This window comes from Ovis canadensis, chromosome 22 (genome assembly GCF_042477335.2).
Source record: "Ovis canadensis isolate MfBH-ARS-UI-01 breed Bighorn chromosome 22, ARS-UI_OviCan_v2, whole genome shotgun sequence".
In the NCBI taxonomy this organism is placed as follows: domain Eukaryota; kingdom Metazoa; phylum Chordata; class Mammalia; order Artiodactyla; family Bovidae; genus Ovis; species Ovis canadensis.
The window spans coordinates 20,887,840-20,901,020 of NC_091266.1; the positions used below are offsets into that span (position 1 = coordinate 20,887,840).

At 34.5% G+C, this 13,181-nt stretch overlaps 1 protein-coding gene across 5 annotated transcripts in view; it reads left to right on the plus strand.

Annotated features, from left to right (window-relative positions):
- PCDH15 (protocadherin related 15) overlaps positions 1-13,181 on the plus strand; it is a 1,084,160-nt gene that overhangs the window by 1,013,778 nt on the left and 57,201 nt on the right. For all 5 annotated transcript variants that reach the window (XM_069567843.1, XM_069567842.1, XM_069567840.1 and 2 more), the window contains exon 28: positions 5,208-5,296. In XM_069567843.1, the coding sequence (XP_069423944.1) occupies positions 5,208-5,296 (89 nt within the window). The remainder of the gene's footprint in view (positions 1-5,207; positions 5,297-13,181) is intronic.

Genomic DNA, 13,181 nt, shown 5'->3' on the forward strand with positions numbered 1-13,181 from the left:
AGCAAAAGAGACACAGATGTATAGAACAGACTTTTGGACTCTGTGGGAGAGGGAGAAGGTAGGATGATTTGGGAGAATGTCATTGAAACATGTATAATGTATTATAAGAAACGAATCACCAGTCTAGGTTTGATGCAGGATACAGGATGCTTGGGGCTGGTGCACTGGGATGACCCAGAGAGATGGTATGGGGAGGGAGGTGGGAGAAGGGTTCAGGATTGGGAACTCATGTACACCTGTGGTGGATTCATGTTGATGTATGGTAAAACCAATACAGTATTGTAAAATAAAGTAAAATTAAAAAATAAAAGCTCAGAAGAAAAAATGAAAAAAAAGAAATGAATATAAAAAAAAGAATTATCAGAAGTTTATGAGAAATAATTTAAAAGATTCAGAATCTTTGTTTTTGGAATTATGTGTTGCACAAATATTAGCTTTTTCTTTTTTTTTTTTTCCTCTTGATTGTACCTAGTAATTTTAATCCATTACAAAAATCACCCCCCCAAAAAAAGAGATGTTTAGAAAAAGTGTCATTAGTAATTAAGGCATAAATAATTAAATGAAGCAATTTTAAAGCAGAATTTAAAAAATTTTACTATAATAAACTGAAATGCATTTTTAAGAATATTTGCATATAGGCATTACTGAAAAAGTAACATAAACAAAATCTAATAATCTTAAACATAAATATCTTTGCTATAGATGATAGAAGAAACCAATGATTCAAGGACATGGAAATTTTGGGAAGATCAAAACTTAAACTATAATAGCTTGTTGTCTTCATACGCACAAAGTATATATGTTCTACATAAATAATATGTATATGTCAATACATTTACAGAGACTTTAATTTTTTTTTTTTTTGAGACTTAAGGGAATTTATTCACACTGTTGTTACAGGGAAAGATTTTTTTTTTATTTTTTAAATTTTAAAATCTTTAATTCTTACTTGCATGAGACTTTAATTTTTAAATCTGTTTGTAGATAAGTCTGAGATAGTTACTTCTAGAGTTAAATGCAGTCTGACTTTTTATTTTTTCAGAATTAAAAATGCATTACTTTTTTATTTTAAGTGTACAACATCATGTTTTCAAATCATTTTCAAAAAATCTTTTTGAGAAATTATAAGCTCGATATGTATATATTCCAGAGGACTTTAAATCTTGATTCAGTTTGTTTAACAAATTAAAAATTCTCTTTGAAGTAATTTATCTTTCTGAATAAAGAGAAAGTACTGACAGTCTTTTAAACATAAATGATAGAGTTACTTATAACTTCAAGGCCAAATATTGCTTCTAAATAGAGTACCCAGCACATGAATTGACTGCATTCCAACACTTTACTTGTAAAACAACCTTCAAAACTTAGAACTTATTTATGCAAAGGGAAATTTTACCTTTACCCCGTACTGAATAACACATTCTAGTGTTTCATTGATCTACAATTAGTGGAAATCGCTCAACCATGTGTAATTAATCCCTGGTGTTTGTTTTGATAGGCTGACTGTGTAACAGAAAACTCCAAAATTTCAGTGGTTTAAACTAACATGGTTTGTTTTTGCATGACCCAACAATGAGAGCATATATTGTCGGCTGATGTTCTTGACAGCTCTTGCAAATTGAGATTCAGTGGCTCAGTTCCCTTCCATCATGTGTCTGTGTCCTGCTTTATGGCTTCTTTATTCAAACAGATACTGCCAAAGAAAGGGAACGTTCACACATGGGATAGATTAAAGAGTATTTGTTTCTTCTTTTGCACTGACTTCCATTGGTCAGAACTTCATCATCATATGGTTCCATCAAACTCCAAAAGAAGCTGAGAAATCTGATCTTATTTAGAAAAGAGTCCACGATTACTATTTGCTTCAGGCTTTTTGTTTTGGATCATTTTTTTTTTTTTTAACATTCTCTCACCCAATATTGGAAGAGGAAAAAGGAAGGGAGGAAGAGACGAAGGAAGAAAGAGAGGGAAGGAAAGAAGAAAGAGAGGGAAGGAAGGAATAAAGGAAACGCAGTTTCACAAAACTCATATAGATTTTTCTAGAGATTTTTATCATCCATTTTTACTACTCAAAACTAAAACAGAAAGCAAAACAAATAACAAAAAAATGTTATATGTAATATGTAATGTTAGTCCTTTTTATTCAGGAGTGATACAAAAAGATAAAATAGAGTTACAAAAAAACTGTGATAATCCCCTTTTTCTAATGAACTTAGATTTGTGTGTGTGAGTGAGGACTCAGTCAAGATTCATGTACATGTTTAAGGAAAATTTAAGCATGTGATCCCAGATACCTATAATGAGTTAGAGATACAGGTTGGAACTGCCAGTGTTAGCAACTCGCTGATTGATAGGTGATAATAAGATAGACTCCTGGCTCAATATAGTCTATCTGCACACATGAATTATTAGGCCCACATTATGGTTTGAAAGATTTCAAATTAGTTGTAAATATTTCACATCTTATCTCTTTCCTTGAAAGACGGAAAACTCCAGCAGATCTGGACCTATTTATCCACATCGCAATATTCAGTAGAGATGAGCAGTAGCTGTGTTCTTCAGAGTAATATGCTCTCTGATTTGAGAGACTGCCAGTTCTCCCTATTATTTCATACTTTTGACAGCTTTCCTCATTTAGGTTATCTGCCTTGTTCCTGAAGAAGTTTGAGCTTATGACTTCTGATAGGCCATCTATGGGCAACTATATGCAGAGAACTTGGAGCTTATATAAAAAATGAACATGAGGTTGAAAGTGAAAGTCGCTCAGTGGTGTCTGACTCTTTGTGACCCCACGGACTCTGCAGTCTATGGCATTCTCCAGGCCAGAATACTGGAGTGGGTAACCTTTCCCTACTCCAGGGGATCTTCCCAACCCCGGGATCAAACCCAGGTCTCCCTCATTGCAAGTAGATTCTTTACCAGCTGAGCCACCAGGGAAACCCAAGAGTACTGGAGTAGCCTACCCCTTCTCCATGGATCTTCCCAACCCAGGAATCAAACAGGGTCTCCTGCCTTGAGGGTGGATTCTTTACCAACTGAGCCATCAGAGAAGCCCAAAACATGGTTATTCCCTAGCAAAATTATATTCAGATATACAGTGCTAAATATGCCTAATCCAGAGTATTAAATTAATAGTCCTGGTATATATGCATTTACAAAATTTTAATTGTATATTAGATACATATTTTTAATTTTAAAATTTAATATTGCAAACTGCCATTACTGCATGGCAAACAGCAGGAGTAAAGATGGAAGTAGTGACAAATTTCCTCCTCTTGGGTTCCAAATCACTGTGGACTGTGACTGCAGCCAAGAAATCAGAAGACAATTGCTTCTTGGCAGGAAAACAATGACAAACCTAGACAGCATGTTGAAAAGCAAAGACATTTCTCTGCTGATAAAGGTTTATATAGTCAAGGCTATGGTCTTCCCAGTGGTCATGCATGGTTGTATGAATTGGACTGTAAAGAAGGCAGAATGCCAAATGATTGATGTCTTTGAACTGTGGTGCTGGAGAAGACTCCTGAAAGTCCCTGGGACAGCAAGGAGATCAAATTAGTCAATCTTAAGGAAGATCAACCCTGAATATTCACTGGCAAGGACTGATGCTGAAGCTGAAGCTCCAGTATTTTGGTCATGTGACGCAAACTGGCAACTCATTGGGAAAGACCCTGATGCTTGGAAAGATCGAGGGCAGAAGGGGAGAAGAGGGCATCAGAGGATGAGACGGCTGAACAGCATCACCAATGCAATGAACATGAACTTGGGCAAACTCTGGGAGATGGTGAGGGACAGGTAGGCCTGGCCTGCTGCAGTCCATGGGGTCACAAAGAGTCAAACACAACTGGATAACTGACCAACAGCACTTGTGTATAATATACATGCAGGACGGTACATTCTTTTAATGTCTGGGTAATAAAAGGGCACATGTTCTGGAGCCTGTGTTTAATTGGGACCAAGATATTAATGTCTCTTTGTTTTATTAAAGACATATTTTAAAACTGGATATTTAAAAATTTTTCATATTTAAAAAGTGGAATGATACTGTGACTACCGGATACAATGATTTATAGAATTAAATCAGTGTCAATTCCTGTGTGTATGCGTATGCTAAGTACTTTCAGTTCTGTTCAACTCTTTGCAGTCCTATAGACTGTAGCCCACTGGGCTCCTCTGTCCATGGGATTCTCCTGGCAAAAATACTAGAGTGAGTTGCCAAGCCCTGCTCCAGGGGAATCTTCCTGACCCAGGGAACGAACCCATGTCTTCAATCTCCTGTGTTGGCAGGCAGGTTCTTTACCTGGGAAGCCCATTGATTCCTGTACTTTTAAGTGAAACAGTAAAACATGTATTGTAAGCACAGAATAAATGCTATTATTTTTCTTCCATTTTTCTAAATAAGAACATAGAAGGGACTCTAAATATCACATGAAAGAATGGATTCATAAACAGTGTTAAATTAGCTTATTTCAGCCCCATCTGAAGTTTTTATGTATTGTCATTGTTTTAGTCACTAAGCCGTGTGATCTAGTGTTTGTGATCTAGTGGACTATAGTCCACCAGGCTTCTCTGTCTGTGGGATTTCCCAGACAAGAATACTGGAGTGGGTTGCCATTTCCTCCTCCAGAGGATCTTCAAGACCCGGAGATCAGATCTGTGTCTCCTGCATTGGCAGGTGTATCCTTTACCAGTGAGCCGCCAGGGAAGCCTGAGTCTGTATGTGTATACCTCTTTATCTGCACCAAGTTGGCTAATGCAGGCATGATTCTCTAGTTGGTGATCTCATGGAATGAAATATTCCAACTCTCCATGTCCCAGATTCTTAATGACAATGAATAAAGAATCTCTTAGGATTTATAAAATCTAAAAGCTTAGTTTTCCATTTTCCTGAGAGTTCTCAAATAACCAAGTTTTTTAAAAAATGTACAAAACCACGTTTGTTTCATGCTTTTTTAAAAGTCAAGAAAACAAATGCAAAATCAACAATAGTCGAAGTCACTTAGGCTTCTATAACATCTAAGTAAGCAACTATTCTGTCATTCCCAACCTGTTCCAACATATATAACAGAGATTATGTAGTTAGAAATACCATGTATGCTTAAATTGAAAACCACTATGTCTTTGCATAGTAGGAAAGAAAAATGTTAATTTGATTATAGAAATGTTAATGAGTTAAAAGCCAAATGAATTATATTTTTATCTTTCAGGTCTCTGTGGTCAATCAGCTGGATATGCAAGTCATTGTTTCTAATGTGCCCCCTACTCTAGTGGAAAAAAAGATAGAAGACCTTACACAGTAAGAGTTTTTCTTTGCTTACATATTTGTTTTCATATGGCTACAGTTTTTTTACCGAATTAGGTCATTTTGATTATTACAATGTTGAGACTAAAGGCACCTTTTTTTAAATACCTTCTCAAAATTAAATTTAGGTCATTCTTTTATTGAAACATGTAACTTCATTTGAAGTTTGTGATGATCTAAGATTCCTCAAATAAGAATGAAAATTAGATGTGAGATCTTATTATTCAGAATGTTTTGACTGATGGCTCAACATAAACTCAAAATACTGTACATAAGAAATAAGCATAACTATTAAAGTACATATCTTTATTTTGTGGCTCCAGAGTCTTCAAAAAGCTCATTATCTCAGCAATCCAGCTAGTCCAGGAAATGCTATTTCTCAGAGTGATGTGTCTAAATGGCTAAAACTTATTCTTTTATGATTTTTAAAGAATGTTAATTCTTTCATATTTTCATTCTAAAATACATGTCATGTCCCTCTACCTTTTTAACAGTGTATACTCTACATGGCTGAATATGTTAGTGTTGTCTCAAAATGGTGATTATTAATTCACAATTTCCTAGTATTCTAAATAGTATCAAGGAATATTAACATGTCTTTACTATTTCACCCTTAACTACCCTAACCTAGCTTGTATCATTTAATAATTTTATAGTGATACTTATTAGTTATTCCTTGTCTTCTATTGAATTCAACTTGACTGATGTCAATTACTGTCAATTTGCCTATTTCAAGTAAAACATCTTTATATTTCTGTGTTGCCAGAAGAAACTGTAGATGGTCAGATAGTTAACCTGCTACTAACTATGTGTCAAATAAAATACAATAGGCACTGGATTAAGACATGAGTGACTCTCCTATAATAAGGGCATATGTGCTTTGCAAGAATTACTTCCTGGTGCTTGACAAAATTTATCCTTTCTTTGCCACATAAAACATCCTATGAAAGAGGTGATTATCAACATTTAAGCATGAAATAGCGATCAGAGAGTATCTTGTTTACTTCTATAAAAGTGGTTTATATACGCTTAACTTTTATTAAATAGTAGCTGATTACACCTGAAAAAAGTTAGAATTGTGCTCATTTCTTAGCTGTTTTAATGTCTTCTATTGGAACAGGCTTTTTCTGATTACACCATCCAAAAGAGATGACACTCTTTTCAACACCTGCTTTTGTTCAAAGCGTATTTAATATTTATATTATATATCAACTTAACATACGCTTTATAAAGATAGGAAATCTACTTTTCACTACTATAATTCCAGTTATATAGTAAGCATCTGATGCGTTTTCCTGAATGAAAGTTTTGTGCAAGCAAAATCATGATGTTCTGAGGCAAAATTTATAAAAAATGAAAATGGCAATGTAAAAGTATAATTTCATAGCAATTATATGATTTATTCCTCTTACATAGATATGAAGATTTTAAAAAGAAAAGTCAGGCATCTTTGAAAGAAGTTTTGACTTCATATAATATTGTCTTTGAAATAAAAGCTTGGGCAAGTAGTTTAATCTTCCCCAGACTCACTTTTACCATTTGTTGATAAGATAAAACTCCTTTCATAGAATATTGTGAGAACTAAGTAATATAAGCCATCTAGGACTCTTCTAGGACTATGAAAATTGTGAACATTCAATGAGCAACAGATATTCTATGCAAATGAAGTTAGTGACCCAAAGTCAGCAGGGTAAGGCAGAGAGATCTCAGAGTTTTGGCATGTTCTATTCAAAGAATATAGTTTAGTAATGGAGGTCAGATTATGGATTATGGATTCAAGCAAACTATTGTGGTGTCGATCTTGTGTTCCTTTAGATAGAATTAAACATAAATCTGTGGGACTTCCCTTATGGCTCAGTGGGTAAAGAACCTACCTGCAATGCAGGAGACACAATGACTCAGACACTTTGATCCCTGGACTGGGAAGATACCCTGGAGGAGGAAAATGGCAACCCTGCTCCAGAATTCTTGCTTGAAAAATCCCGTGGACACAGGAGCCTGTCAGGCTACAGTCCAAAGGGTTGCAAAGAGTCAGGCATGACTGAGTGGCTAAGCACATAAGGAAACCTAAATTTACCAGTGCAGTAAGCATAGCAGGTGCATGCCAGATTCCCATTTACAAGATATCTTTTCTTGTTTGTTTTCTACAATATGTGTTAATCTAGAGATTTTTAAGGACAAAAATTTTGGATCCCTTTTTAAAAAGAGACTTTGTCCATGAAGTTTTATGTCATTGTAAAATAGAGCAGAAGATACAGAGAATGCCCATATACTTCTTCCATGCCCCCTCACACATAGCTTCCCTCACTATCCATATCTTGCACCATAGTACGTTTGTTACAATAAATAAACCTATGTTGACATATCATAATCATCTCAAATCCATAGTCTACATAGTGTTCACTCTTGGTTGTATATTCTGTGGTTTGGACTACTGTATCTATCATTGTAATATCATACAGAATAGATTCACTACTCTAAAAAATCCTCCATGCTCCAACTATTCAAACCTTTCCCACGAACTCCCAGAAATCAGTGATCATTTTACTGTCTCCATAGTTACATCTTTTCCAGAAGATCGTATCCTTGGAATCATGTAGTTTGTAGTCATTATGATTCCTCTCAAAATCAACTTTAGTAGATAGAAGATGGAAGTAGCGATAAAGACTGTTAGATTTGATTCAGCACCATGAGGCCCCAAATGCTCCATGTCCCAGGGCTGGGGGTGAGAGAATGGAGGGCATAATGAAAGCATACACCTAGACGAAGTAGACAGGAGGGGTGCCAACGTGGTACTTAAAAATAGGACTTTATTATTTCAGTGATCAGACTAACCATATATATGTTTCCTGTAGGTATTCTTAGATAAGTCGCCTCACCTTCAAAGGCATCTTCTGTATTTCCTGAGACATCTCTATCTTAAGATGGGAAAACAAACTCCATATGATCATCACTTTTATTTTTCTCCTTTGAGCAGTTGCTCAGCTGTGTCTGACTCTTGAGACCCCAGACTTTAGCCTGTCAGTTTCCTCCTCTCCATGGGATTTTCCAGGCAAGAATACGGGAGGGTTGCAATTTCCTCCTTCAAGGATCTTACTGACCCAGGGATCAAACTTACTTCTCCTGCATCTCCTGCATTGCAGGTGGATTCTTTTCTGCTGAACCACTAGGGAAGTGGCCAGATCATAATCCAAAGTGTTCCTGAAAAGCACAAAATCAGCACAAAATGGGAGAGTAGATTAAAGAAAAATGTAATGATCTAATAAATCCATTCACAATTGGGAAGATTTTTCATAAGGTATCAATGTTCTTTGATAACTAACAGCATGACGCCTGGAAAATAGAATGCTCAAAGAGTAAATGTTAGCTGCTATAGGAATGATAATAATTACTTCCCACTTTCTTGGAACTGGCTTAAGTAGCTCTTTTTTTTTTTTTTCTTTTATTACTTTGCTTTCTAATGCTTATAGAAGTAACCAAATGATCTTTTGCTATGAAACACATATCTTTTTAATTATATTAAAATATTCAGCAAATTCTCCCATAATGGGAATCTGTGCCCCTTACGAGTGACCTCACATGTTTGCGTTTTGAAGCATCTTAGTATTTATCTCTTTATGAGCATTGTTTTTCTGTTACAAATTCTTGAGATTAAGGCATAGGAGAAATAGCTGTGAGGGTAAGGTTAAGGAGATCTTATTATAACATACAAATGATTGGCAATAGTGTCTAAAGAAGCTAAGAACTGTTTCCATTTTGTGTCTTCCTCCTTGCTCTTTTCACTTCACCATGAAGCTCATATAAATAAAAGATGCTTGGGATTCTAAAATTTAAATGGTAAGAATCTGTGGAAATGGCATTTTCAAAAATATAGATAAAATAATTTAGAAATATTGTGTTATAATATAAATCAGAATTGGTAACTTAGGTCTCAGAGTTGGTCAAATGCTTCTTATTTTCTAAATACAATATGAAAATTCAGTGACAGTAGGCCTTTATTGACTTTTTTGATGTAGTTATTGCTTTGGTGTGGAGGAGCCTAATAGTTCCATGAAAAATTTAAAAAACAGCTGAAATGAGTCTGTGTAATTAATCTATAGCTCCTGGAATAGAGCTTACAAAACATACTTTAGAAATTAGCCAAAATGTGTATTTCTGGGGTAAGAATTATAAAATCACTCCAGAAGAAAATCTAGGAAACAATAAAAAATAAAAGCCAGCACTTATATTGTCTTAAATCTGCATAAGACTTACTGTTGAGAGGAAAGGTGGAGTTGAAAAGCAAATCAATAAACACATTTTTTTTATCGTTTTTATCTGCATTTTGCTCTAGAGTTGGGAAGCTCAGGGAATTTTCCATAAAGGGATATATTAACAGTTTACTAATAATAAATGAAAAATAATATTTGTACTTTTAGTGATATCATTTAAATTTTGCTGTTTCATTAAATTAATTTTGTTATTAAAATATTTAAATGTTAAAAATAATTAGTAATCATCATAGCAAAATCCTGTTGTAAATAAAACTTTATTTTCAAGAGCAGGTAAGGCTGATTTAGCTAATGAGCTCTAAATTAGTGAATCCTAATTTGGAGCATTATATTTTGTAAAGAGAAAAATTTACAACGCTTGTTTTTTCCATTCTAACTCCTATAAGAAGAAAATCTTGTGTGAAATTCCCAACTGATAAATTGGCAGTTTTTCCTAGGAAGGCTTTTCCTTTTGAATTCACAGGATCTAGGCTTAAGCCCTGGTCCACTAGTGGTTAGGAAGTCTTAAACCAGGAAATTAAACTTTTTGATTCCTAGTATCCATATCTTGGGGCTTCCCTGGTGACCCAGTGGTAGAGAATCTGCCTGCCAATGTAGGAGATGCTGGTTCAGTCCCTGTGTTGGGAAGATCCTGTGGAGAAGAAAATGGCAACCCACTTCAGTATTCTTGCCTGGGAAACTCCATGGACAGAGGAGCCTGGAGGGCTACAGTCCATGTGGTTGCAAAAGTGTCTGACATGAGTTAGTGACTGAGTATGCATGCATGTCCTGAAGCTGGCAGTTTAGTTATTAAATAAAGAGTAGTTCTTAGTTGTAAGCACTGAAGATTTAACAGTGAACTTAAGCAAAGTCCTTGTTCCCATGAAACTTACATTCTGTTGGGGAAAAACAGCAAATAGGATAAGAATAATAAATAATACATAATTTGATGTCAAGCAGTAATAACTATAATAAAAACAAGTAAAACTAACAATATATATTATGAAACATGTATTATTTCATATAGGATGATTGAGGTAAACCTTTCTATTGAGCAGAAATCTAGCAGAAACCTAAGAGAAGTGAGGGAGAAAGTCATTTGTCTGTGGTGATGTGGGGAGTCAGGATAGAGAAAGTTATCCCAGAAAGAGGACACTGCATATATGAAAATCCACAGTTAGGAATATATTTGTCATATCAAGATATAGATGTCAATGTAGGAAATGAGTTATGAAGGATCTCATAGGCTACCTGGATGATTTTAACATTTTACTTTGTGTAAAATAGAAAGTCCTGAGCTTCCCAGATGGAGCTAGTGGTAAAGAACCTGCCTGCCAATTCAGGAGAGTTAAGAAATTTGAGTTTGATCCCTGGATCTGGAAGATTCCCTGGAGAACGATATGGCAACCCATTCCAGTATTCTTGCCTGGAGAATCCTATGGACAGAGGAACCCAATGGGCTATGGTTCATAAGGTCACCAAGAGTCAGACATAACTGAAGCAAACTTAGCATACACACATGCATAGTAGCTACTAGTTACACGTGGTTATCAAGGACATGAAAAGCGACAAGTCCAAATGAGAGGTACTGCAAGTATAAAATACACACCAGATTTCAAAGACTTAATACTGAAAAAAGTAAAATAGCTCCTTAATGTTTTTGTATGGATTACATATGAAATGACCATTTTGGATATACACAGCTAAATAAATATATTAAATTTACCTCACCATTTTTATCTTTAATTTTTAATGTGGCTACAGAAAATTTGAATTCATATGTATAACTTGCATTGTATTTTTTTTGGCAGTTTGCTTTAAATATTTTGCACAGAGAAATAATATTGTAACTTTAAGTTTTAAAAGGTTGTTGAGTGGGAAATCAGGAGACCAGTTAAGAGTCTAGAGCAATAGCCCAAGAGAGGGATCAATGTGGTTTGGAACTGATGGTAGGTATGGACACAGGGATGAGTAAAGGATATAATTTTTGAAGAAACAACCTCCAGAATTTGTTATAAATTGGACATATGAGGAAAAGTAAGAAACAGTAATGACTCCTAGGTGTTGGGTCTGAGCAAACGAAGCCAAATAATATTTGCCATACTTGAACACTGAAAAATTTGATAAAAATTATACGTGCAAAAGTAATGGTGCTGTGTTCTTGGAAAGGATTGACTTTTTATGGCAATACTTGATTCATATCAATAAAGGCCCTGAATGTCAGTCCTCTCTTACCATCATGATATTAATTTCCCAACTTAGTAATGGGTTAAAGCTCTATTATCTGTTCCTTGCAGTCACGTTTTTAGCTCTATATTAAGATTTTTTTTAAATTTATCTCATTTATTCCATGTGAACATTATAGATATTAGGTATGGTGCTATCCAATGAAACCAATGAAAATATGTTAAAAAATATAGGCCCAGCTGGGATGTATGAAATATTTTATTGTATTGAAAGTTTATAGTTGTATAGTTTTTCTTATCTGCTATGTTCTAAATTGAATTGCTATAAATATCTCCTTGAATTGCTATAAATATCTCCTTGAATCGCTATAAATATCTCCAATCACATACCAATTTTGTTCAAGTATTCTTAACACAAAGATGAAGTTGAAGAGGTTATCAACAGAGTATGACTATAAATGATCTAATTTTATCAGATTATCAAGCATAGATATTTCAATAGCACAACTTTTGAAAATGTTTTTTGTACTAGGCAGCTAATAGCTGTAAAATAAATTGAAGCCAGTCATAAAAATAAAACATAAGCTCAATATAAAATGAAATCCAAATTTTTTTAATATTCAAAGTATATGTCATGATTCCTTTAAAAAATGATAAATGTAATTTGGTTTTATTCAGTCTAGGTGATTCATTGTTATGAGACAAAAGGGATTCACCTACTATTTTTCTAAAATACTTAGCTTGGGGTTTTATTTTCACAGAGAAAGAAGTAACTTCCTGTCTTTCCTAGCAGAAATACTCATTTTTCAACTCATTATGTTATAAGAACTCATAGTATTTTACAAAATTAAGATAGCCCAGAATACAATTTGACTTGTACAAAACAGTATGTGATGCTGTTACTTATGTACTTTGAAGAAATAACCAAAGCAAATTACTTTTAGGACTTCTCTGGTAGCTCAGATGGTAAAGAATCTGCCTGTAACGTGGGAGACAGGGTTCAGTCTCTGGGTGGGGAAGATTCCCTGGAAAAGGGAATGGCAACCCACTCTAATATTCTTGACGGGAGAATTACACGGACAGAGGAGCCTGGTGGGCTATAGTTGATGGAGTCACAAAGAGTCTTTTCAACTAGATTTTACTTTTTCTTTAGTTTCTACTGTATATTGATTCAGTAGATTCATGCATGTTGATGTGTTTGCTTTCAATAGGTTTATGCATATTTTAATATCCATACTCACCATTGATTGATGAACAGATTTCTGAATGCTTATAGTCAGAACTACCAGTTTCTCTTGGGAGAAAGAAAAAAGTATTGAAAGATAATAAATGAATGTTCTAAATTTATATTTGCCATCTGATATATATGATATAGAAAAATGTAAATACATAATTGTGTCCCTCTTCCATTTTTCTTAGCAACAGACACATACACACTTATAA